Raw genomic sequence first — 26,788 nt, forward strand, 5'->3', positions numbered from 1 at the left:
ATAGAAAACAGAAAAGTCAATACTTGTGTGGGGGTTGGGGAAGCGGAATAAGAAGCAGTGTGGTGTAGGGTTAGAGTGCGGGACTAGGGCTGGGGAAGGGTTGCCAGCATCCAGGAATCGGGGGGAGAAAAACGGCACCTCTGTACTTGTACCGAAAGGTTAAGAAAAACAGTACAGGAAACTTGTATACACACAAAGTGCAAATATTTATAAGCTACTGGGGTGAAACCTAGACCATATACTTGACATATACACAACACAATTATATACGATATATACAATTCACACAGAAAAATTGAATAAAAGTTCCAAAGGTCTCAGCAAACTGAATAAAAGTTCCAAAGGTCTCAGCTGAGACCTTTGGAACTTTTATTCAATTTTTCTGTGTGAATTGTATATATTATATATAATTGGATTGTGTATATGTCAAGTATATGGTCTAGGTTTCACCCCAGTAGCTTATAAATATTTGCACTTTGTGTGTATACAAGCATCCAGGAATCAGCTGGAGATCTGCTATTACAACTAATCTCCAGCCGACAAAGATCAGTTCACCAGGAGAAAATGGCCACTTTGGCAATTGGACTCTATGGTATTGAAGTCCCTCCCCTCTCCAAACCCCACCCTTCTCAGGCTCCACCCCAAAAACCTCCCACTGGTAGCAAAGAGGGACCTGGCAACCCTAGGCTGGGGAGACCTGATTATAAATCCCCCCTTCACTAAGAAAGCTCACTGGGTGACCATGGGCCAGTCACCCTGTCTTGGCCTAACCTGCCTCACAGGGCTGTTGTTAAAATCCGGGAGGGAATCATGTTTGCACCTTGAAGGAAGGATGGAGTAAAATGTAATAAATAAACCAATAAAACATTGATTGTTTGGGGTTTGGCATTCTAGGCCGCTGTAGATTCCGGGCAGTCTTCAACAGCAGCCCCAGGCTGAGTACATTACAGCAGTCCAATCACCAGACTCCCATATGTAATTGTGGCCAGGTGTTAAGCAATTAACAAACCATTCCAGGAAAGGGGGGGCTGATGGGTATGTAGGATGTAAGTGTGGGGGTGGCCTGTCTCTCTCACCCCGAGGTGAGAGAGCTAGGGAGAGTCATTTGCCCGTTGTCATCTCCTTGTCTGCAGAGAGGGGAGTCCAGCATCCCCAAACTGATGGGGTCCCTGTATCTGGGATGCCCACACCGCATGCAAAATCTGGGATTTGTGCATGTTCCCGGGTTACCATGAAAACTGAGGACCTGTATGAAAATCTGTGGGAATGTGTGTAATCATGCACGTTTATGAAAGACGTTCCCATATTCTGTATCGCTATCCACAGTGCCTGTGCTTAGGGCAGGTCATCTTGTAGTCACCAGACCAGATTTACATTGGGCGCACAACAATGGTTGCTACTCCCCTGGAGACGCCACGTGTTTAATAGAATCATAGAGCTGGAAGAGACCACCAGGGCCATCTAGTCCAACCCCCTGCACAATGTAAGATGGGTGGGGAACGTCATGCCCGGGGGCCGTTTAAGGCCCACGAAATCATTTGGTCTGGCCTTTCGTGGGTCTTGGCAGATCTCAAACTCAGAAGGATCTAAGACTGGCGATCCGCCCCCTGCTGCCTGCTTGGGGCTTGGTCAGCTGATTTTTAAGTTGATCATTTTGTATGGCCCACGAATGATGTTATAAATATCCAAATGGCCCTTGGCGGAAAAAAGGTTTCCCACCCCTGATGTAAGAAATTCACAACTACCTCCCCCACACACACCCAGTGACCCCTACTCCATGTCCAGAGGATGGCCAAGGTGCCCTCCCTCTCATCATCTGCTTAAGGTCATAGAATCAACAAGGCTGACAGATGGCCATCTAGCCTCTGCTTAAAAACCTCCAGGGAAGGAGAGCTTACCACCTCCCGAGGAAGCCTGCTCCACTGAGGAACCGCTCTGTTAGAAAATTCTTCCTAACGTCTAGACGGAAACTCTTTTGATTTAATTTCAACCTGTTGGTTCTGGTCCGACCTTCTGGGGCAACAGAAAACAACTCAGCACCATCCTCTATATGACAGCCCTTCAAGTACTTGAAGATGGTTATCATATCCCCTTTCACCTTCTCCTCTTCAGGCTAAACATACCCAGCTCCTTCAACCTTTCCTCATAGGACTTGGTCTCCAGACCCCTCACCATCTTTGTTGCCCTCCTCTGGACACGTTCCAGCTTGTCTACATCCTTCTTAAATTGTGGTGCCCAAAACTGAACACAATACTCTAGGTGAGGTCTAACCAGATACCATCAATTCACGTGATCTGGACATTACTTCTGTTGATACAGCCCAAGATTGCATTTGCCTTTTTAACTACCGCATCACACTGCTGACTCACGTTCAGTGTTTGGTCTACTAAGACCCCAAGGTCCTTTTCACACACACTACTGCTCAGACAAGTCTCCGCCATCCTATAATTATGCATTTGATTTTTCCTACCTAAATGTAGAACTTTACATTTGTCTTTGTTGAAGTGCATTTTATTAGTTCTAGCCCACTTCTCCAGCCTGTCAAGATCATCCTGCATCTTGGCTCTGCTACCGTATTTGCTACCCCTTCCAATTTAGTATCATCTGCAAATTTAATAAGCATCCCCTCTATTCCTTCATCCAACGGCAGGGCTTGCCATTTCCATGCTGGGCTTGGGAAATTTAGTACATTTTTATCCAGCTCTCCTCTGATGAACATCAGTTTTAACTTCACAACAACCCTGTCAGTTACTGTAGGCAAGGCCATGAAAGACTGATTGACTAAAGGCCACCTGGAGAGATTCATGGCCGAGCGGGGCATTTTAAGCTGGATCTTCCAGATCCTAGTTCAACGCCCAGGCTAGCCCGATCTTGGAAGCTAAGCAGGGCCAGGCATAGTCAGTATTGGGATGAGAGGCCACTGATGAAGTCCAGGGTTGCTCTGCAGAGCCAGGTGATGGCAAACCACCTCTGAAGGGCTTCATGCTTTGAAAACCCCATGAGGGCCAGCTGTGACTTGACATTTAAAAAAAGTTTGCCCTACCCACTACACCAAGTGAATCTCTGCCTGTCCTCGCAGCCTTGGTTGTCCTGCCAGGGAAAGAAAAAAAAAAGACTTGCAAACTGCAACTCTCCACCCCCATGGCTCTTTCCTCGTGGCTTCCTCCCCCCCCCTTCCTTTTAGCTACTTTCGTTTTCAAGTTCCCAGAAATAGCCGCTGTTCTGAGAAGAGCGTGTGACAGCAGGTAGACTTCCCCCCTTCAGACAGGAGGGTGGAAGGGGATTTCTGGAAGGCGCCGGGATGGGGGGAGGAAAGGAGCCCAGCCCTCCCTTCCCCTTCCACCTTGTTTCACTTTTCCCTTTATCCATCCCGATTTGACCAAGAAGGCAAGGAGACGAAATTGGCAGCCCGAAAAGGGGCTTTCCGTCGGCCGGGAGGCGGCAGTGCGGCGGGTGTCCGCCAGAGGGCGCGCGCCCCTCCCTCCCTGCGCGCCCACAAGCGGCGGCTCCTTTTGCAACCGGCTCGCGTGTGAACGGGGGAGAGGCGTTTCGAAGCGGAAAGCGGAGTCGCGGTTTGTGGCCGGCGAGGCGAGGCGGCTGCAGCGCCGCTCCTGCAGGCTGTTGAGGCCGGGGCCGCGTTTGCAGCTCCCCCACCCCCGCCCTTCTTGCAACAGCGGCTCCTTTGGGGAAACTTGGCAAAGCGTCGGATGCAGGCAGGTGCAAGTTGTGCAACGGCGCCGCCTCCGCTCTGCCGGCGCTGACCGGAGCCTTTGGCCGCCCGGGCGATGAAGGCCGGCTGGGCGGTGCCCTGCGCCTGGATCCCGGCGGCGGCGCTGCTGGACTTCGTGGCCGTCCGCCTGGCCTGGCTGGCGCTGCGGCCGCCCTGGGGCAGCCCCCTGGCGCTCTGCTGGGCCACCGCCCTGCTGCGGGGGCCCCTGCTGACCCTCTCGGCTTACGCCGCCGGCTGCCTGCAAGGGCCAGGGCTCCCCGCGCCGCTCCGAGATGCCCTGGTGCCCGCCGCAGCCCTCCTCAGCTGCCTGGTCCCTGCCTGTGCCACCTTGCAATACCTGCTCCTGCCCCATGGGGCCGCTGCGGAGCTGGTGCACAGCTGGGGCCGAGGGGATGTCTTTGCCCTGAGCTACCTGGTCGTGGGGGCTGCGGCCCTCCTGTGGCATCACCTGGCGCCCCCCAGCCGGGGAGAGACTGGCGAGAGACCCTTGGCATCCTTTGGGCGCCTCGCCTCTTGCATGAGGCCGGATGCGCTGCGCTTCGTGGCCGTCGCTGGCCTCGTGGTGGTCTCCTCTTTGGGTAAGAGTGCCTGCCCCCACGTGAGTCCTTCCTTCACCCAAGCTCTGTCCTTTTCTAGCTGCAAGAATTGTCCTGGTGGGGTCCCAGCATCCTTGGGTTGGAGGGTGTCATTTTGGGAGGAAGGGTCCCAAGTAGAGTTTAGAAACTGTGAGCACTTGTTCCCGTAGTAGTTCCAACAGCAACATCCACAGACAAGTAGTCCTACAGAGAGTTGATTTATTGGAAAACATACAGGTTTGCAGAGCTTACAGGTATAAAACAGCAGCACTTTAAAGACTAACAAAAATATGTTCTGGTAGGGTATGAGCTTTCGTGAGCCACAGCTCACTTCTTCAGATACAGCTAGAATGTGAATCCATCGGTCTTTAAGTAGAGGAACAGTATGTAAATGTGAATAGCAGGCTTGATGGGATTAGGTGTGATATGCAGAAGAGTCTGTGATGTCCAGGGGAGAGATGGGTGTGGAGAAATCAGCATTGGTAATGGGCCATGAATGCAAGGTCTTTATTCAGCCCAGGTAAATGCATTGACTTTAGTTTGAATATCAACTAATTCAGCAGTTTCTCTTTCCAATCTCCCTTTAAAATTCCTTTGTAAGAGAACTGCTACTCTTAAATCTGCAACAGTATGTCCTGGAAGGTTGAAATGTTCTCCCACTGGTTTTTGAATATTGTGGTTTCTGATGTCAGACTTATGTCCATTTAATCTTTGTCTAAGAGACTGACCTATTTGTCCAATGTAGATTGTGGAAGGGCATTGTTGGTCATATCTAGATAGCATGGGCTGACATGGCAACCCTCCAGTCCAACAGGGTCAGGTTCCCAAGCACTTCAAAGACTTGGGAAGAATGTACCAGTTAACATCACAAACCTTGAGCACAGCATCTGGAAGAGTCAAAACAATCTTAGTCTGACAGCCCTCGCCGAGAGTAGAGAGCCAGCCTGACAGAAACATAGAAATATAGAGGCCTAGAGCTGGAAGGGACCTCAAGGGTCTAGTCCAACCCCCTGCACAATGCAGGATTTTAAATTTTTATTTTATTTTATTAGATTTATAACCCGCTCTCTTCCTGGCCGCAACCGGGCTCAAAGCGGATAACACAACTACCTCCCCCCCCCACACACCCCCAGTGACCCCTGCTGTATGCCCAGAGGAAGGCAAATAGACCTCCAGGATCCCTGGCCAATCTGGTTGGGAAGAAAATTCTCAATGTGGTGAGAATTTGATGGTGACATTCATCCCTCACCCCACTTCTACCAAGGAAATCTGGTTCTTGCCACCCGCTGCCTCCAAACACCCTCTTGCCATCTTGGCTGCAAACACACAGGCACCTTGTGAGGTAGGTGGGTCTGAGAAAGTGTGAAGAGAACTGTGACTAGCCCAAGGTCACCCAGCAGGCTTCATGTGGAGGAGTGGGGAATCAAACCCGGTTCTCCAGATTAGAGTCTGCCACTCTTAACCACTACACCATGCTGAGCCTCTTTGGGTCCCTACTTTGGACAAAGGTGGGGTCTAAATGAAGGAAATAAACAAATAAATGATTTTCAGACCTAATGAAGAAAGGTATAGTCTGGCTGACTTCCTACCCCCACAGCTCACCTCAGATGCCAGATCCTCTCCTCACTTTTAGCTTGCTGTACACCCTCTTCCAAAGAACCCATACGTCCTGTCCCATTTTTCTCCAGGGGAGATGGCTGTTCCCTACTACACGGGACACGTGACTGACTGGGTCGTGACCAAGGCCGGCTCTTCCACCTTCGAGAGAGCCCTTTGGACTATGTCTGTCCTCACAGTGGGCAGGTAGGGAGAGGATTGGGGAGGTGGGGGTTGTGGGAGGGGGCTGGATAGAACGTTTGGGGGCAAGAAGGAAAAAACACAGTTGATGTCAGTTGGAGGTCTCAGTCCAGCCTTTCTTTCTTTCCTCCCTCAGCGCCGTGACTGAGTTTCTCTGCGACTGCCTCTACAACGCCACCATGAACCGGATCCACACCCGCCTCCAGAGCACCGTCTTCAGCTCCGTCCTACGCCAGGACATTGGGTTCTTCCATGCGAACCGCACAGGTAAAGCCCCCCACCTCCCACATCTTCAGCAACGTGCCCTTTCCAAAAAAGAAACTCCCCTCAGTCCTCTACTGCTAATATTATTATGCCTATTTTACATAAGGGAACAAGGGGGGGGGGAGCTGTGGCCGAGGAGCAGAGAGCTCACCTGGTGTGCAGAAGGTGCCTGGTTTAGCCCCAGGAATCTCAAACAGGGCATTTTCTGTGGGGACCCCTCACCTATGGAACACCCTCCCTTGAGGTTCACCTGGTGCCTACTTTTCTTTCTCTTAAGCACCAGGCCAAAACACATCTTTTTACCCAGGCTTTTAATTGGGGATGGGGCCCCATGAGGCAGAGTGGCAAGCTTCAGTACTGCAGTCAAATCTCTGCTCACAATGTGAGTTCGATCCCGAAGGAAGTCGTTTTCAGGTAGCCGGCTCAAGGTTGACTCAGCCTTCCATCCTTCCGAGGTTGGTGAAATGAGTACCCAGCTTGCTGGGGGTAAAGGGAAGATGACTGGGGAAGGCACTGGCAAACCACCCCGCAAAACAAAGTATGCCAAGTAAACGTGAATACACAGTATTCACTGTGTCCTTTCCTTTTTTTTTATCCTACCAGCTTTTAAATGCTCTGCTTCTGTTTTATTGATAGTTTTCATCCTGCTAATGTCCTATTATCATTATTTGGTTATTTATAGTCCGCATTTCTCACTGAGGTGGATTAGGTAGTGTAAATCAAGTACCATAAAGAGGATGGGACATCCTATGAGCAAAAAATAGGGTTTGGACTACAGAAATCTAAAAAACAAACAAACCCAAATCTCAAAAGAAGCTGAACAAAACATGAGCTTTCAAGCACGATACGTTAAGTGGTGTAGAAACTACCTTATTGGAAGCATACTTGCAGTGATAGGTAGCAAAACTGTAGTGTAGTTCACGGCCCCTATCCTTTCACCAATGCTACTTTCTGACCATTTCATTATAGCACAGTTCTATTTACCTGTTCATAAAGCCCTCTTGAATAATTCTGTCCAGCATAGATTGCAGAAAGCCAGGAGAGTGGGAGCCCTCCTGACGGTTCTTGTTTAACAGCTTTTTAAAAAATACTGTGGTTTTTAACTGTAAGCCACTTTGAGCGGACTCTGAAGATGCCGCATAGAAATATCTGAAATAAATAAACTCTGCTTTGCTGCCATCGGGTCTGCTTCTCCATAAGGTACGCTGTTGGTATGGCCTGGAGGCTTGGCTGGAATTCGCACTCTGGTCTTCCTCCAAACATTCCATCACCTCTCGGATTCTTGTGCAGAGGGCTGTTTGCAGGAATGCGAACTGGAGGAGGCGGGGGGGGGGGTACACCAGAGGTCTAAAAAACAATTGTAGAAAAATAAAAAATACCAAAAGTTGTATATATAATTTTAAAAATTACGAAATGTAATGGAAGATACAAAAGTTTGTTATTGTAATTACAAAAGTATAAAGTTGTACCATAATATGTCCAAAAATGGCAACAAATAGGAATACTTATCATAAAAAGTTTTACAAGTCAGATATAGCAACTGACAATTTTCAATACAAATATCATATACAACTCCAATACTGCAATTTTACAAGCTGGAGAAGGGCACTCAACGAAAGACAGGATGCCGGCTAAATTCCTGTTTCAATGTACGAGTCTTCCTCAGTCATGAACGACCTTTCACTGATTAATTTGGAAGCCTGAAAATCAAACGCAAATTCATAGTATGTGGTGCGGTATAACTTCAAAAGACAAAGCAGGCTCTTACCCATAGGTTGATCTGTGTGAATACTGTATATGCATGAATGAAAATGCTGCTTAGGAAAGAGGCTGATAGGAAGTCTCCCCCTGAAAAATAATCATAGTCTGTTTTGAGGGGGGAGCAGATTTCAGCAACTCTGGCTCATCTGTCGGGTTCTTGCATCCCTGAGAGAGACTGGCTTTGGAGATATTCCAGAAATTGGGGAGACTCCCTGTTTCATACTCACCTTGTTCTCGTGAGCCCCATCTTCACCTCCTTCCCCCTTCTCTCCAACCTGACCGACTCTCTCCCTCCGACCAGGAGACATCACGTCTCGCATCACCTCAGACACCGACACTATGAGCGAAGCCCTGTCGGGGGACCTGAGCCTACTGATGTGGTACCTGATCCGGGGGACCTTCCTCTACGCCATGATGCTGTGGGTCTCCACGCCCCTGGCCTTATTTGTCACTGTGGGGCTGCCCTTCATCCTCCTCCTGCCAAAACTCTCTGGGAAATTTCACCAGGTATGCACACACATCAGGATACCACGCTGGATTCTGGCGAGGACCATGTGGCACCTGGTCTCCCGAGAAGGACTAGCCAGGTGCCCTAAAGGGAGTTCGAGAGGAGGGTGGGATTGTGGGAAAATGTTCAGTGCTTAAGTTGCAGAAAGGAAGGGATGGGCAAAACTCTGCAGAGGTCACCGATTTTTACCTGGAAGTGTTTTCCCTTCATGCTGTGCTTCCTGTGATTACGTTCTGCTGGAATTCTTTTGGTAATTTCCCAACCTGGAGCTGGCAACCCTAATCAGGCCTGGTCCCAATGAGTTCTCCCTCAAAGGCCAAAAACGGGCCTGGAAAGGACCCTGCCCCCTCTCTCTGACTTTTTACTCAGAGAAACCCAGCCTTGAATACTGTGGTTGCCTAGTAACAGCCACTGAGGGAATCCATTTCTTAAAGCCATAGGTGCTCCCTTTATCATTTTTGGGTTTTTAAAATCCTCAAATGTATTTTTTTTTTTTAGATTTTACATTTTTCTACAAACTTGGGGCCCTTTTTAGGTTTGTAGAAATATCTATCTTGTCCATTCACAGCTCCAGTCACTGAATTTAAGTATCCAAAGATTTGTCCAACTTTGCTATTCTAATATAAGATGGTGATACTTACTTTCCTATGAAACCTAAACTTCTTTCACCGATTTAACAACATAAATGCATTAATTATAACTTAGTTATGTACTATTTGGTGTATTCATGGAATTTAAAAGTATAAATAACTTTGTTTCATAGAAGAAAAGTAGAAGTACACCCAAGACTTGAGAAAGAGTAGCAACTGCTGTATCCTATCAAACTATAACGCATGTATCTTAAATTTTGTCATCTGAGAGGTAAAAAGTTGGAAGTAGAAAATAATTTCTGTAGTGAACAAAAGAAAGGGAATTCTGTAAATAAAAATTCACTCACCCAGCATGGTGTAGTGGTTAAGAGTGGTGGTTTGGAGTGATGGACTCTAATCTGGAGAACCTGGTTTGATTCCCTACTCCTCCACATAAGTGGTGGAGGCTAATCTGGTGAACCGGGTGGGTTTCCCCACTCCAACACATGAAGCCAGCTGGGTGACCTTGGGCTAGTCACAGCTCTCTCCGAACTCTCTCAGCCCCACCTACCTCACAGGGTGTCTGTTGTGGGGAAGGGAAGGTGATTGTAAGCCGGTTTGATTCTTCTTTAAATGGTAGAGAAAGTTGGGATATAAAAACCAACTCCTCCTTTTCCTCCTCCTCCTCCTCCTCACAATAGGTAAGACTTCCGGCATGTTTGGATATTAAGTTAAACTTTATAATATTGATGACATTGTTCCCACACCCAATGCCCCTCTGGTCAAACTCCCCAGTCCCAGACTGAAACTGACATCTCTCCTCAAAGAGGAAAGATGTTGTGCTTAACAGACACACTTTGTTCCCTGTCCCGCAGAACTTGGCACTTCGCGTCCAGGAGTCCTTGGCCAAGGCCAACGAAGTGGCGGTGGAGACCTTCCAAGCCATCTCCACCGTCCGCAGCTTTGCAAACGAGGTGGGGGCGGCCCAGCACTATGAGGAGAGGCTGCAGAGGACTTACCAGCTTAACAAGTGGGAGGCCGTGGCTTATGCCTCCTCCTTGTGGACTAGCAGCGTAAGCGATGCCCTGGTTTGCTTTGCTTTTCTGAGCAGGAAATGGAACATGGGAGCAGGAATTGGGAGTCCTGTCTCCTCCTTTGGAGTAGTGGCCCTGGTTGAGTGAGGGGACTGGAAGGCCCCTGGGATCATACAACAGGGTTCCCCAACATGGCATCCATGAGCACCATGGCACCCACAGAAACCTTTTCTGGTGCCCTCCAAGAGTTTTGAGGAGGTGGGGGGTGGAGGTGATGCTTTTGCACAGAAAGACTTTTGATAGGCTACTGGAGAATTGATGGAGATTTGATGGACTATACAAATTTTTAAAAATGTTGCTTTGAACACATGAAGCTGCCTTATACTGAATCAGACCCTTGGTCCATCAAAGCCAGTACTGTCCACTCAGACCGGCAGCGGCTCTCCAGGGTCTCAGGTAGAGGTCTTTCATATCACCTACTCGCCTAGTCCCTGTAACTGGAGATGCCGGGGATTGAACCTGGGACCTTCTGCATGCCAAGCAGATGCTCTGCAAACTGAGCCACAGGCCCTTTGGCAGCAGCTGCCACCACAGCACAAGGATCTTCACTGTAGGACTGAAGAAAAGCTGTGGTAGCCATTGTATGGCTGGATCCACCGCCTGTGGCAGCCATTTTATGGAAGCCACTTTGTGGCTGTGACCGCCAAACTGTGTCAGAATTCCAAAGGCGCCTGCAAGCTCCAAAATTTGGGGACCCCGGTCCAATGAGAACAGAACACCATTTTTCTTATGCAGTTTCCTTTCCTTCTTCCCCTCCAGATTTTAGGATTGGCTCTCAAAGTAGGGGTTCTGTATTACGGGGGCCGCCTGGTGACGCTAGGGGCTGTGAGCAGCGGCGATCTAGTGACCTTTGTTCTCTACGAAATGGAGTTCTCCTCAGCGGTGCAGGTGAGACAGCTGTGCAGGTGAGGCAAAAGGGGGATGAACAGGAGAACAGCAGCCCATGGGGGGGTCTCTCTTCCACTGTTTCTGCGGGGGTGAGGGGGGGAGATTGCATGTGACCCTTCTTGGCTGTTTTTTCTTCAATCCCTCTTTCTTGCTCTTCTCCCCCCCCCCCCAGACCCTCCTTCGTTTTTACCCAAATGTGCAAAAAGCCATTGGATCGTCCGAGAAGATTTTCGAATACATGGACCGGACGCCCCAGATCAGCCCCTCGGGGACGCTGGCACCCCCGGATTTACAGGGACACATCGTCTTGCAGGATGTCTGGTTCTCTTACCCGGACCGGGATGATACTCTGGTGCTGAAGGTACTCTCGGGGGTGGTGGTGGATGATGAGCTTGGGGGGTGGCGGAAGCTCCAGGCAACGGGTCAAGAATGAAGGGAACATTGAGCATCGTACTTTCTCACAAGAACGAAAGACAACCGATTGATTGTGGAAAGAGGTGCTGTGATACCTGCCTCTGTCAGGTTTTAGCCGCCCTTGGAACCTGGGTTTAAGCCGTTCTTTCGTTTCGGTACAGCTAGATTTGAGTCCAATGGCACCTTACAGGACAACAATGTTTTTGAGGCATGACTTTGAAGAGTCAAAGCTCCCTTTATCAGCAACTAGTCTGATATGTCAGATACAAAGGGAGTTTTGACTATCAAAAGCTCATACCCCGGAAATTGTGTTGGTCTCTAAGTGGCTACTAGACTCGAATACAGCTCTTGTACTGCAGACCGACTCAGTGAGCCTCTGAAACTGTCATTTTAGTAGCTCCAACATTATATGTTCTTGTTTTAATGCCCCTGCTCCTGAGGCAGAAGTTGAAACAGGTACAGAAATGATTTGACTCAATGACTCGGCTCAACTTCAGGAGAGTTGAGTGGCCTTGGAAGGGGGGGTTGAGCCACAGCTGAGCCTCCCCCCTTGTCGCCATGCTCCCCTCCCCATAGCAGGTGAGAGACATCTCTCCCTAAGTCCGAGCTCACTCATGCCCTCCCTTCTCCACAGGGTGTGACCCTGCAGCTGCGACCCGGCACTGTGACTGCGCTGGTCGGCCCTTCGGGATCCGGGAAGAGCACCGTGGTGGCCCTGCTGGTGCGGTTCTTTGATCCGGAGCGAGGGCTGGTGGTGCTGGATGGGAGAGACCTGCGGGAATATGAGCATCGCTTCTTGCATCGCAAGGTAGGGGACACATCCCCCCCCAAACCTAGGAATGGTGGAACTACCCCCATTTGGCTGCAAGACTGGGGGTATGAAAGGAAGCCCCTCTTCCTCCAGGTTCCCCTGGAGTGGCCCCATAAAGCCTGCCCCCCCCCATTGCTGAATTGGCAGAATTTATATTAATTTCTGCCTTTCTCATACGGACTCAAGGCAGATTACACAGAATAAGCCAGTATAATCAACAAAATGGGACTCTCAATAAACTACGCACAAGGGTTGGAGAAGTCTGGAATCAACCAGAAATGTAAAAGATAGAAACTGAAGCATGGCATAAAGTAAACATCACACAATAAATGATGCAAAAATTACATAGCAGGACCTTACTGACAGTAAAGCTACACATAGCTCTATAGATCACAGTTCTTAATCATTTATCCAAGTAAATTTGCGAACCATTTTGTACAGTGCAATTCTATTATATGTGCAGAAAAGCCCTCTTGAATAATTAAATTTTGTGGAAAGGGGTAAGAGAGGTAAGAATCAAATCTCCCTTCATCAGAGGTCTGGAGACCAAGTCCTATGAGGAAAGGTTGAAGGAGCTGGGCATGTTTAGCCTGAAGAGGAGAAGACTGAGAGGGGACATGACAACCATGTTCAAGTACTTGGAGGGCTGTCATAGAGAGGAGGGTGCCGAGTTGTTTTCTGTTGCCCCAGAAGGTCGGACCAGAACCAACGGGTTGAAATTAAATCAAAAGAGTTTCCGTCTAGACATTAGGAAGAATTTTCTAACAGAGCAGTTCCTCAGTGGAACAGACTTCCTTGGGAGGTGGTAGCTCGCTTTCCATGGAGGTTATTAAGAAGAGGTTAGATGGCCATCTGTCAGCAATGCTGATTCTATGACCTTAGGCAGATTCTTGGCCTGGAGTAGGTGTCACTGGGGGCGTGGGGGGAGCTAATTGTGAATTACCTGCATTGTGCAGGGGGTTGGACTTGATGACCTTGGTGGTCCCAACTCTATGATTCTACAAGCAGCAATAGAGATCCCTGAGTCCTTATATCTCAGTCTGGGCTCATAGATCTCTATTCCTACTTCTATATGAGGAAGGGAGCGTTGGCTCTAGAAAGTTTATACAGCAAAATCTTGTTCATCTGTAAGTGATACTGGACTTGAATCTAGCTCTTCTAGTGCAGGCCAACACAGCCACCCTCCTGAAACTTAATTTTTTGGAGAATCTCATTCCCCCCCTCCCATGTATGTGGACGCAGCAGAGGGGAAAAATTGCTGCATCGGCGTATCTCAGCTGTCATTCCACATCAGTCGGGTTCCGACCTGCTCAAGCCTTCTTGCCCGCCCTGCAGGTGGCGCTGGTGAGCCAGAGTCCTGTGCTGTTTGCTCGGTCACTGCATGGGAACATCGCTTATGGATTGGGAGAGCAGAGTCCGGAGGAGGTACAGCAGGCAGCCCAACGAGCCGGAGCACACCGATTCATCAACGGACTGAGCCACGGCTACGACACAGGTAGAGCTACCCTCCCAGATTATCACCCCTTCGTGGTCCACCGGATCCACAGCTAACTTCATGCCCATGGCTCTGCCAACTACAGGTCTCCAGCTCCACAGTCCCAGCCGCCCCCAGTTCCAATCTCCGGTGTGCTTCCAGAGCAGACTCTTCCCTTCTGCATGAATTCTGGGTGGAACTTCACACCAAGAGATGGGCTGAAGTTGGCCACAGTCTCCCCAAATCCAGGCTTCTTCATCCTCCCCTTCCAATGGGGATGTCAGTGCAGCATCTATGATTCTCTTTTCCTCCATTTTATCCTCACAAAGATCCTGTGGGGTAGGCTGAGAGTGAGTGGTTAGCTGGAGGTCCCCCAGTGAACTCAGCCAAGTGGGTGCTTGAACCCCAGTTCTAGCACTCTAGCAATGGGACAAGGTGGGCTGCTGTGGTGGTGGAAAGTTCCGCTGTCTTATAGTGAATCATCATGGGGTTTTCAAGGCAAGAGACGTTCAGAGGTGGTTTGCCATTGCCTGCCTCTGCACAGCAACCCTAGACTCCCTTGGGGGTCTCCCATCCAAGGACTAACCAGGGCTGATCGCCCCTCTTGCGCTTGTTTGGGGCATGAATGGGGTGCTAAAGAGAATGGGGCCGCAGAATACAGCCTGAGCGGGTTAGAGATATGCCTGGAAAGTTAAAGGGTGCCAGAGAAAGGAGTCTGGAGTTGTTTCTCTTCCTGCAGATGCCGGGGAAACGGGGAGCCAGATCTCTGGGGGGCAGAGGCAGGGGGTCGCCATTGCCCGGGCTCTAATCCGAGACCCCAGAGTGCTGATCCTGGATGATGCCACCAGCGCTCTCGACATGGAGAGTCAGCAGCAGGTGCGTGAGTTGGGCTGGGAGGAAGAGACAGCTGACATGGGGGATGGGGGAGAGATGCCAGAACTGCAGGGAGGAAGAAAACTGGTCTGGAATTCCTGTTTGTGTTGAGTCTCTATTGACCCGTTGCATTTTTAGTTTATCCCTCCCTCCCTCCCTCTCTCCAAGGAATTCAAAGCGGTGTATGTGGTTCTCCCCTTCTTATTCTATTATCACAACTGCCTCGTTAGGCTGAGGATGAGAGGTCCAAGATCACCCAGAGAATTTCACAGTTGTGTGATAATTTGAACACATACCTTGACTATTTAACCAGTATGCTACACTGCCTGCCTTGCAAATGGTTAAAGGCACAGGAGCCCCATCCCCCCAGGAAGGAAACCTACAATACAGTATGTAGTCTGTGGCGTGGCTCACTTGCTTGAGCTCTCTGTTCTAGCTATTTTAGCATCTTGGATCAGGGGTCCTTTTCTTCCTTTTCCATCCAGTGTAGTGGTTAGAGTCACACTAGGGCCTGGAAGACCCCGGTTCAAATCCCCAGACTGCCACAGAAGCTTGCTGGGTAACCTTGGGACACTCACACTCTTAGCCAGAGCTACCTTGCAGGGCTGTTGCTGTGAAGATTTTTTTTTAAAAAGAGGATTATATAAATTGCTTTGGGGGTCCTATTGGAGCAAAAGGCAAAGTATAAATGCAAATAAAAAATTCCAGGTGACACATGAGAGAAAGCATGCTGTGCTCTCGCAGAGAGCCAGCATGGTGTAGTAGTTTAGAGTGGTGGTTTGGAGCAGTGGAGTCTGATCTGGAGAACCAGGTTTGATTCCCCACTCCTCCACATGAGTTGCGGACGCTAATCTGGTGAACCAGGTTGGTTTCCCCGCTCCTACATAGTCACAGCTCTCTTAGAGCTCTCTCAGCCTCACCTACCTCACAGGCTGTCTGTTATGGGGAGTGGAAGGAAAGGTGACCGTAAGCTGGTCTGATTCTGCCTTAAGTGGCAGAGAAAGTCGGCATATAAAAACCAACTCTTCTTCAGTTGAAATAAATGCTGTTTTCTCGCTTAGGTGGAGAAGGAAATCTACGAGGAGGCAGCTCGCTCCGGTCGCTCCGTGTTGCTGATCTCCCACCGCCTCCGCACCGTGGAACGGGCCGACCACATCCTGGTGATGGAAGAGGGGCAGATCCGGGAGGAGGGGACCCACCAGCAACTCGTGAGGAAGAGGGGCGCCTACTGGCAGCTGCTGCAGACTCAACAGAACGGGGCAGAGGGGAAGGCCCAGCAGCCTGGAGAGTGGGCATCTGTGGCCGAGGCTCTCTCCCCGTCCCTTTAGATGCTGCCGATTCTCCTGTTGGGGGGAGAAGGCCCAGGCCCCTCCCTTTCCTGACTGTGAAACTGTTTCGTCCGCACTCAAGGATGCGGAACGCAAAACCAGACTTAATTATTATTTTCTGGAGGGAAAAGCAGAGGGGGGAAATCTTGCCGCCCCTCATCTCCAAGGAGGGATACCTCCGGTTCGGGCACCGGCAGGAAGCAACCTCCCACCGGATCAGATCTGCTGTTTCTTTTGATGCACTCTTCTGAAGAAATGTTATTTAAATAGCAGTGTTGGTGTGAAAGCACTGTGGGGTGGGGCACACAGTCCTAAATCCTAGCACTTGAACATCCATTCTGGACACAAGAAAAAGGAAGACCTGGGGGAGGGAGTGCTTCTCCCAACTTTGCATGATGGAAGAAAACGCCACTGCTTCTCCCAAGGAAGAGCTTGGCGGGGGGAGTTATGGCATTGGGGGGAGCTATTTTTTTAGGTACCCGTGTAAATAAAAAGGGCTTGCTGTTTGAGATTCTGTCTCTTTTATGCTTTATCCCCCAACACCCCCCACACACTGATGGTACCTTTGCAGGATTACTGACAGTCTGTCTGAACAATGACCCCCCCCCCCCATTCTAATTTCTGCAAGGGCTATTTGCGCCTTCTTCCCCTCCCTTCAGTTCTGTGCCTAACAGAAAAATTCTGCTTGCTGCTTCCCCCTCAAGATAAAGTTGCCAATCTCCAAGTTGCACCTGGAGATCTTCCGCTATTGATCTCCAAACAACAAAGATCAGCCCCCCCCCTGGAGAAAATGGCTACTTTGGAGAGGGGGGAATCTGCATTATAGCCTGCCGAGGTCCCTTCTCTTCCCCAAACCCCACCCTTTCTAGGCTCCATCCCCCCCAAATCAGTAGGTATTTCCCAACCCAGAGCTGGTAGCCCTACCCAAACAGGTGAATTGGGGCTTTAGGGTTTCCAGCCTCTAAGGGTGGCTGGAGATCTCCTGCTGTTACAAAAGATCTCCAGGCAACAGAGGTCCGTTCACCTAGAGAAAATGCCCACCTTGGAAGGTGGACTTTATGGCATTATGTCCCATTAAAGTCCCTTTCCTTTCCAAACCCCGACCTCCTCAGGCTCCACCCCCAAAATCTCCGGGTATTTCCAAACCAGGAGCTGGCAACCCTAGGGTGCTTCCTTGTGGAAACTGTTCTTCCATTGAAAGTGCTGGGAGCAGCCCTGCTTGGGAGAAAACGTTGGCAACCCTCGAAGTAGGAACGTGGCTCTGGAAAGTTGCAACCGAGTGAAGGAAGGAAGGGGAGGCCATAGCAATGGGTGACCCCCCCTCCCCCCTGCTGTTGCTGTTGCTTTTGCGGCGCCTGGGACAGAGCCAGGGTTTTGGGGAAAGATGTGCGCTCTACTAACCAATGGCTCCGGAAAGCATGAAACGCGTCATCGGTCGCTAGGGAGAATCGGAGGCGGCAGGTTGGAGCGGCCTGGGATTCCCCTTTGCCAACGCGTGGTGTGTATCCTGCGCCCCCTGGTGTTGGAGAGGCGCAACGTAGGGCGCCAGGAACACGTGTGCGTCTTAAGTGCAGTCAAGCAGTTCTGATTTATGGCGACCCTATGAATTAATTCACAGTGGGTAGCCGTGTTAGTCTGTCTGCAGTAGTAGAAAAGGGCAAGAGTCCAGTAGCACCTTAAAGACTCACAAGAATATTTTCTGGTAGGGTCTGAGCTTTCGTGAGCCACAGCTCACTTCTTCAGATACAGCTAGAATGTGAATCCATCTGTCTTTAAGTAGGGGAGAGTGAATTCAGACAAGCATTAGTATGTAAATGTTAACAGTATGTGAATGTGAATAGCAGGCGTGATGGGATTAGGTGAATGCTCATGGCTCATGACCAATGCTGATTTCTCCACACCCATCTCTACCTGGACATCACAGACTCTTCTGCATACCACACCTCATCCCATCACGCCTGCTATTCACATTCACATACTGTTAACATTTACATACTGATGCTTGTCTGAATTCACTCTCCTCTACTTAAAGACAGATGGATTCACATTCTAGCTGTATCTGAAGAAGTGAGCGGTGGCTCACGAAAGCTCATACCCTACCAGAAAATATTTTTGTTAGTTGTTAAGGTGCTCCTGGACTCTTGCCCTTTTCTATTTCAGATCTGAAGAAGTGAGCTGCGGCTCAGGAAAGCTCCTACCCTACCAGAAAATATTCTTGTTAGTCTTTCAGGTGCTACTGGACTCTGGCCCTTTCCCACTATGCATTCACGCCCTCCAAAAGGTCCTGTCCTTAGCAGCCTCGCCCACGGAGGGCGGTGAGTTCCTTGATGGGCTCATTGTCCAGGGGTGGCCTGGCGCAGCGGGGTAGCATCTCCGAGCCCCGGGTCCGACTCCCCCGCCGCCATCGAGGGGCACGGGGGGAATCGTGGGCCCGCCGCTCTCCCTCCGCCTGGCCCACCTCGCGGGGCGGTTGCAAGGGAGGAGACAAGCACGAGGGAGATAGAAATAGACTTGCAACTGGAGCGGGGCTGGTCTTCCCCGGCTTGGCCCCACCTGGTCCAGAGCAGTCCGGCCGGGGAGACCCCCAGTCTCCCGCCCCAGATCCATCCTCCGGGGGCCCCTCCGTCTGCACCCTCATCTGTGCCCTCCCTCGGAGGGGGGTTTGGGAAGGGGTCTCCCGGCCTCCCCCCGCCCTCTTCCCCGGGGGCGGGGAGGGGCGGGGAGGGGCGCCGGGCTGCCGCTTTCGCTTTCAGCGGCGAGGCGGGCCATGGCGCTGCAGGACGTGTGCGGGCTGAGCCGGGGGGCGTGGGGCGCGGCCGGGGGGGCGCCGGCGCCGGGGGGCGACGCCGGGAGTTACCTCTTCGGGGCGCGGGAGCCCCGCATCGCCGTGGCCCCCGGCAGGCAGGTGAGTCGGGCGGGACTCAGCCCAGATGCCCCCCTCCCCGTCCCCAGAGCCACCCATGCGAGAGGCAGGGGCAGGACGGAGTCGGAAGAGCGCCTCTGAGCGTGTGCAGAGTCTTCCCCATGCTGCTGGGGAAGCCACCTGCCGGGTGGGGACCCCCGGCGATTTGAGGGGTGGGGCCTTGGAAGGGCGAGGTTTGGGGAGGGGAGGGGCCATCGAGCCCACCCACCCCATTTCCTCCAGGGAGACTGATCTCTGGAGCCTGGAGATCCGTTGCAATTCTAGGACGCCCCCGGGTCCCACCTGGAGGTTGGCAACTGGAGGAGGCTCGGCTCTCTGGCTCAGCGGATTGCGCTCCAATACCGCTTTCCAGGGGTTGGAGCTCTTTCCAGGGGTCCAGAAACTCTTTCCGAGGATCAGCCTCTGGAAGTGAAGAAAGGCAGTGCCTCAAAGCATGCACAGAGAACTTTTCCCTTCAGCACTTGTAGGAGGGACAGGGCACAGCTTTAGGATCAAAGCTCAGAGCTTCTGCATGGACTTCAACCTGGAGCCTCTTGTGTCAAGAGGTGGATGCCCAGAGAGAGTCCTCCCCACGGCTCCCTACGGATTGGCAAACAGCGGAGGGGTGAAGGTGGCAGTTGCCAGAGGAAAGAAGGGGGCTGGGCATTATCTTGAATTAAGAAAGTCAATTCCTTTGCTGCTGGCTTCTCCCATCTCTCTTCCCCCCCCCCCCACCAGCCTTCTGAGTTCCTGCAGACCCTCAGCGAGGGCAGCGGAGATGGGCACCGGATCGAGCTGGCTCATGGCACCACCACCCTGGCCTTCACTTTCCAGCACGGGGTGATCGTGGCCACTGACTCCAGGGCTTCAGCAGGAAAATATATCTGTGAGTCGTCCCGCCCTCTTGGCCCTTGCAGGTGTTTGGGGGGGAGGGAAGGGGCGCATTTGGAGACTGGCAATGGCCACTTCTTTCTCCTGTCAGGAGTCTTTGGACACCTGTGCGACAGGTGACCTTTAGTAACAGATGTGAAAAACAGCACAGGTTTGCAGGATTTTGAGCTCTGCAGAAACCTAACAGACTTGTTTGACCAGAGACAACCTAGAGACAAACACACCAAATCATCACTCAAAACTCTTAAAAACTCCCCCGTCTTCTAACAACCTTGCATTAATATTGTTGTCATTATTTAAAATATAAATTTTATATTATAAATAATGACAACAACAATAAAGGCAAGGTTGTTTTATTTTAAATATTATATTTTAAATATAAAAATTTATCCTCTTTGGGGGGTTGTTCTAGTTTTTCATGTAAGCCCCTTGAGAGCTTGTTTGTCTAGCCTAAAATCCACACATCCTTACTGAGACGGGGGCCCAGGGAGAGGCTGAAGCGAGGGCTCCTTTACTGGGTCTGGAATCACCCTTTCTATCTCCCCCCCCCATCCCTCAATTCCTTCCCCTGCAGCCACTCTGCTTTTCAACAAAGTGATCGAGATCAACCCCTACCTGCTGGGCACCATGTCCGGAAGCGCGGCTGACTGCCAGTACTGGGAGCGACTCCTTGCCAAATACTGCAGGTGAGTTTTCAGAGCTGGTCGCAGTGAAATTTCTAGGCTCCACGGTGACCCGCTGCCTGGGATAGGGCCGTGCCTGTTGTATTAGGTGCTGTGGAACACAGGCAGGATGGTGCTGCTGCTGCCGTCTTGTTTGGGGGCTCCCTAGAGGCACCTGGTTGGCCACTGTGTGTGAACACACTGCTGGACTTGATGGGCCTGGGTCTGATCCAGCAGGGCTTTGCTTATGTTCTTATGTTCTTATTTGCCAAGTCCTGGTTCACATCATTTTCACTCTGCCTTTCTCTCCAATGCAAACCTGCTGATGGCGTTCTCCTCTCTCCCGTTTCACTTTCACAAAACCCCCGTGAGATAGGTTAGACTGAGAGACTATAACTGGCCCAAGGTCACCCACTGAGCGTCCATGGCAGAGTGAGGATTCGAACCTGGGTCTCGCAGATCCCAGTCTAACCGTCCAACCACTACACCACAGTGGCTCTCACTGGACTTTTTTCTCCAGGTGGTTGTCAGCGCTGTCCATGCATTTTCACGCTCAACATAGAGCAGGGGTCCCCAACTTTTCTGAGCCTGCGTGCACCTGTGGAATTCTGTCTGCCCAGGGCCCCCCACTACCTGGAACCAGCCCCACACTGACTCCCCCCTTCTCCTCCCCCAGGCTCTATTACCTGCGCAACAAGGAACGGATCAGCGTTTCGGCGGCCTCCAAGCTCCTGGCCAACATGCTGTCCGAGTACCGGGGGATGGGCCTCTCGGTGGGGAGCATGCTGTGCGGATGGGACAAAAAGGTACTGGCCCAGTTGGGGGGGGGAGATGTTTTTTGGGGGTAGGGCGGTCTGCTGGACAAGGAAGGAGGAGCTCATGAGAAGGCATGGAGTAGGGGTCACTGGGGGTGTGGGAGGGAGGTAGTTGTGAATTTCCTGCATTGTGCAGGGGGTTGGACTAGATGACCCTGGTGGTCCCTTCCAACTCTTCTTTGATTCTATGATTCTTGGGATGATGTTCAAAAGATGGGTCACGAAAAAGGGTGTTGGGTCTTCAGTTGCTTCAGTGAGGGTCTGGAAGGGAGACTGTGGGGCGTGTGGGGCTCTTTGCTTGCCCTCCAGAGGGTGGTGGGGATGGGGCATTTGCCCAGGCCTCCAGGCTAGCAAGGGGCTCGCCTGTCTAAGGGCACCCCCAGGCAGAAGCTCCATGACTTTAATAGCTGTTTAGCAGTCCGAAATCCAACAGAGGTAGTCTTTTGTCAGAAGGAGCTGCCGACGGCAGAGATGCTGCTACTGAATAGCAAAGCCTCTGTCTACACAAAGGAGGGTAATTCAGGTTTTTGGGCTGGACCACCCGTCACCCCCCCCCCCCCGCAGAATGACCCAACCCATATCGTGTTACAGGGAGGGGTGGGTGCGTTGCAGAAAAGGGTTGCAGGGGAGGAAGCTGGAGATTGCCCAAGCGAGCAAACCAATCTGTGTTCTTCAAAGAAACGTAATAGGTCATCACCAGTAGGACATAGGGTGAAAATCCCTTCCTGGCCTCAGATGCAAGAATTGGTCAGGGCAGAAGCAAGAGTAGAACTTGTATTGGGGTCCTTCTCAAAGGAAATTTGGGGGAAGGGACGGGGTTTGTCTCTAGGCCCAAGAACATGCTGCTGTGTTTGGTGAGAGCCTGTTCTAGCTTTGCACATTCCACTGGTGTGAAGGAGATGACCACAATATACTTCTCTGCCAGGCCATAGCCTTTGTAGATGCCTGTTTTTAGGAGGCTTGACTGAGAGACCAGGGCAGGGTAGGACTCCAGGGTCCCTTTTAAGGAATGTGGAATGATTGATATAAAGGAGGGATGTTTCTGGAATTAAGGGGTTGAGGGAGAATGGAAGGACTTCTTAGCTTTTGAGGAGAAGACCAGGGTCTCATTTGGGGGGGCACCGCAGTTAGAAGGGGAGCACAGTCTACCGATATCCAGGATCACAGCATCACATGAACACAGGAAGCTGCCTTAAACTGAATCAGACCCTTGGTCCATCAAAGTTAGTATTGTCTACTCAGACTGGCAGCGGCTCTCCAGGGTCTCAGGCAGAAAAGGGTCGTTCACATCACCTACCTTCCTGGTCCCTTTAACTGGAGATGTCGGGGATTGAACCTGGGACCTTCTGCGTGCCAAGCAGATGCTCTACCACTGAGCCACAGCCCCTCCCCTCATCCTCTTCCTTTCCCATCTTCTGTGTCTGCAGGGCCCAGGCCTTTACTACATAGATGACAAAGGGGTACGCCTCTCAGGGCCCCTCTTTTCCACAGGAAGTGGAAACACATATGCTTATGGCGTGCTGGACAGTGGATACCGCCCCGATCTCAGTGTGGAAGAGGCCTACGACCTTGGCAGAAGGGCCATCTCATACGCCACCCACCGTGATGCCTACTCTGGAGGGGTGGTGAACAGTAAGTTCCCTCAACCCCCTATCCTTGAACTGCCCCGGCTCTTTCCACGACACTCATCTCAGTCCTGTCAGTATGTGGCTGAGAGCCTGCAGTAGTTTTGCACATTTTACACTGACGGTGTGGTGTCTGCCTGTGCCCTACAGTGTATCACATGAAGGAAGACGGCTGGATCCGGGTTGGACGCACCGACGTCGCTATGCTGCTCGACCAATATGCAGAGGCCAAGAAGTGATACGGGACGGACCGAGAACTGTACATGGCGGAAGTTCTTTGACACTCAGGGATGAAGGGGGAAAGGAATGGGTGCCCCGTGATAACGGGGACTACAATAAAGAGACCTTGGACATTGGTTTCCTTGGGCTTTGGTTTGTTATTTTAGAAGGGAGGGCATCATGGCCATCTTCTGGGCATGGAGTAGGGGTCACTGGGGGTGAGGGGGGAGGTAGTTGTGAATTTCCTGCATTGTGCAGGGGGTTGGACTAGATGACCCTGGTGGTCCCTTCCAACTCTATGATTCTATGAATCTGTTAAAAATGTTTGGGAGACACAGTCAAAAACATTCAAACTATAAGCCTGATTCGAGTCCAGTAGCACCTTAGCCAACAACAAGAATTTTGGGGTATAAGATTTTGAGAGTCAAAGCTAACTGTCAGGTATAAAATATAAGCCTGTCAATCTTCGGTGGCTAATTTCTGGTGCAATTCCACCTTCACTTCAAGAAACAGGGATTTGGGTCCCATTCCAAAAAATACTCTGCATCAAAGAAAGGGAACTTCATGTACATACTGACCCCAGAAAAAAATTCATTTAGTTTTTTTTGGTAATAATTTTTATTTTCAGAAAATAAAGGAATGAATATAAAAAAGGGGTGTGGGGGGAATAGGTTACAATGATGCTTCAAAAATATATCTATTCAATTATATATTATATATATATATATATATACACACACATACATACTTACTTACACTGAGTGTAAATATACCTTTTGTTCCAATGAAATCTAAAAAAAATTCAGCAAAAAAAAAAATCTCATCGAAACACAGATTTTTTAGGCAAATGGGGGGAAAAGCCAGTTTGCCAAAATAACACTTTGTAAAATCATAGCCTGGTTATCCAAACTGTAGTCTTTGAACTGGCTGTATCTATTGCATTGACGCTCACACCATCCGTGGCTCTTCCGAGGCCCCTTGGGGCACCTGGAAAAAAAGTGAGCCGGCTGTGGAGGAAGGGGAATACCTCTCCCCTGTGACCACTCAGCTATTAAAAGAGCTGGCTTCACTTTACGGCAATGAGCTCTGTCTTGCTCTGAACAGTGAGGTGTTATGGAATGTTAATGAACATTCCAGTGGTGGGGATTCACAAAACTGAGCACACGAAGCCTGGAGACGATCTGGATGTGTGGTTTTGTGGGCAAGGGGTGCGGCAAAGAAGCCACATGCATGAAAAAGAAGTAGGAAGATCTACATCCTTGCAGGTAGACCGCTGGTCTGATCCAGCAGGGCTTTTCTTAACATTCTGAATCCATCCCAAGAATGGCACCCCCAACCCCCTCTGGGCACTTCCTTGCAGGCAATTCCAGAAATGCAAAGTCTGTTTATTGCTCCCTAACCCAATTCCATCTGCAGTGATGGTTTCTTTTAGCCTTCTGTGCCCTGTTGGTTTTTTGCCCCCACCCTAGCAACTTTCTGGGGCAAAGGAATGTCGTTCCAGGGCAGAGGAACCTCACCTGGGCCCCCCAGCGCCCTTTACACACCCACCCTCTGCTCTCGGGTACTGTGGAGGTCCAGAAAGGATGTTCTGCCAACCCTTTGCATGACACAACATTGGGGTGATGGAGACACTGCCAGTCTGAGGACCTTCGCACCATGGTGTAGTGGTTGAGAGTGGTGGTTTGGAGCTGTGGACTCTAATCTGGAGAAATGGGTTTGATTCCCCAGTCCTCCACATGAGCGTCGGAGGCTATTCTGGTGAACCAGATTGGTTTCCGCACAGATTGGTTACACATGAAGCCAGCTGGGTGACCTTGGGCTAGTTACCACACTCTTAGAGCTCTCTCAGCCCCACCTACCTCACAGGCCTTCTTTTTCCTCTTCCTCCTCCTCCTCCGATATCTGTGGTTGGAGTCACGAACTAGGAAGTGTGAATAAGGAACTGGCAACTGAGATTAAATCAAAAGAGTTTCCGGCTAAACATCAGGAAAGAACTTTCTGATAGTTAGAGCGGTTCCTCGGTGGAACAGGCTTCCTCAGGAGGTGGTGGGCTCTCCTCCGTTGGAGGTTTTTAAGCAGAGGCTAGATGGCCATCTGTCAGCAAGGCTGATTCTGTGAACTTAAGCAGATCATGAGAAGGAGGGCAGGAAGGGTTGTGTCAGTGTTTGGCTCTTGTGGCCCGTTCTTCCATGCCCAGGGTAATGCTGATCACCACTTTGGAGCCAGGAAGGAATTTTCCTCCAGGCTAGATTGGCCAGGGATCCTGGAGGGTTTATTATTATTATTATTATTATTATTATTATTATTATTATTATTATTATTATTATTATTATTATTATTTGCTATCTTCTGGGCATGGAGTAGGGGGCACTGAGTGTGTGTGTGGGGGGGAGGTAGTTGTGAATTTCCTGCATTGTGCAGGGGGTTGGGCTAGATGATCCTGGAGGTCCCTTCCAACTATGAACCAACTGCAGCATTGTTTTCTTTCTGTAATATTACTTCCTGTATCTTAAGGATCCAAGCCTGAAAGCCAAATAGGTTCTGAGAGGTGGAGCCTGGAGACCTCTGAGAATATCAACTGATCTCCAAATGACAATGAGAAGATCCCCTGGAGAAAATGGCTGCTCTGGAGGGTGGGACTCTACGGCATCATACCCCTCCACCAAACCCTGTCGCCCCCAGGCTCCACCCCTTCCCCCAAATCCCCAGGAATGTCCCAACCAGGAGTTGGCATCCCAGGTTCTGGAGCTCAGTGGCTCATTTGTAAGCAAGGAAAGGAGGGGAAGGATGCAGAGAAGAAACAGGTCGGGGTTCTGGAAGGTCTAGGCCAGAACGACCACCCGGACGGCACCTCCAGGCACAGGTGAGCACGCAACTCGCAGGTCGTGCGAAAGGTTCCCCGTCCGCACGTGCATTTTGAAAAAACTCGGGTTTGCCGACGCCGGAGGTTTCTTACGCGGGGCGCGAGCTCCTCCTTGTGGCCGCAGGAGGAAATGCCGCGGGGGAAGCCGGCGGGGCGGGGCCGGGGCCGGAGTTCCCCTTGAAAACGAAAGCAGCCAGTTCAAGACCCTCGATCGGGAAGCTCCGTGCTGGAGGCGTCTGGGGTGCGGGTAAGTAAGGCGAAGGCAATGCAATGCAATGCAATGCAAGGCTGGCCGGGGGGGATCGGATGGGTGAATTGGAAGGGGGCTCAACGCCCTGGAGGGGATGCAAATGGGGACCAGGCAGCAGGTAAAGGGGCAGGTTTTCTTTTTCCGAAACGTTGGTTAATTTATCCAGGAATCTCCACCTTCTCGCTGGTGGAGATTTTTTTGCACTTGAGGTGTCCTCTCAGGCAAGACCTTCCTCTCCTTCCTTGGAGGTTTTTAAGCAGAGGTTAGCTGTCAGCAATGCCGATTCGATGACCTCATGAGAGGGAGGGCACCTTGGCCATCTTCTGGGCATGGAGTAGGGGGTCACTGGAGGTGTGGGGTGGTTGTGAATTTCCTGCATTATGCAGGGGTGGAATTGGATGACCCTGGTGGTCCCTTCCAACTATTATTCTATCTAAGACAATAACGACCTCTTTCTGTCTCAGATGTCCCTTTG

The 26,788-nt window shown here is 50.8% G+C and overlaps 1 protein-coding gene across 1 annotated transcript in view; it reads left to right on the plus strand.

The window, feature by feature from the left end:
- The first annotated feature begins 5,993 nt into the window (after nt 1–5,993).
- Nucleotides 5,994–26,788, plus strand: part of LOC130493334 (uncharacterized) — a 34,002-nt gene continuing 13,207 nt past the window's right edge. Inside the window, 19 exon segments of the mRNA XM_056867048.1 lie at nt 5,994–6,108; nt 6,239–6,369; nt 8,429–8,634; nt 10,080–10,277; nt 11,058–11,186; nt 11,359–11,547; nt 12,235–12,408; nt 13,747–13,906; nt 14,625–14,761; nt 15,820–16,046; nt 18,431–18,726; nt 18,840–18,991; nt 19,727–19,874; nt 20,454–20,565; nt 21,218–21,347; nt 22,784–22,988; nt 23,132–23,216; nt 24,670–24,761; nt 26,188–26,310. Of these exon segments, the coding sequence (XP_056723026.1) occupies nt 5,999–6,108; nt 6,239–6,369; nt 8,429–8,634; nt 10,080–10,277; nt 11,058–11,186; nt 11,359–11,547; nt 12,235–12,408; nt 13,747–13,906; nt 14,625–14,761; nt 15,820–16,046; nt 18,431–18,726; nt 18,840–18,991; nt 19,727–19,874; nt 20,454–20,565; nt 21,218–21,347; nt 22,784–22,988; nt 23,132–23,216; nt 24,670–24,761; nt 26,188–26,310 (3,004 nt within the window). The 5' untranslated portion in view covers nt 5,994–5,998.

This window comes from Euleptes europaea, chromosome 1 (genome assembly GCF_029931775.1).
Source record: "Euleptes europaea isolate rEulEur1 chromosome 1, rEulEur1.hap1, whole genome shotgun sequence".
Taxonomy (NCBI): domain Eukaryota; kingdom Metazoa; phylum Chordata; class Lepidosauria; order Squamata; family Sphaerodactylidae; genus Euleptes; species Euleptes europaea.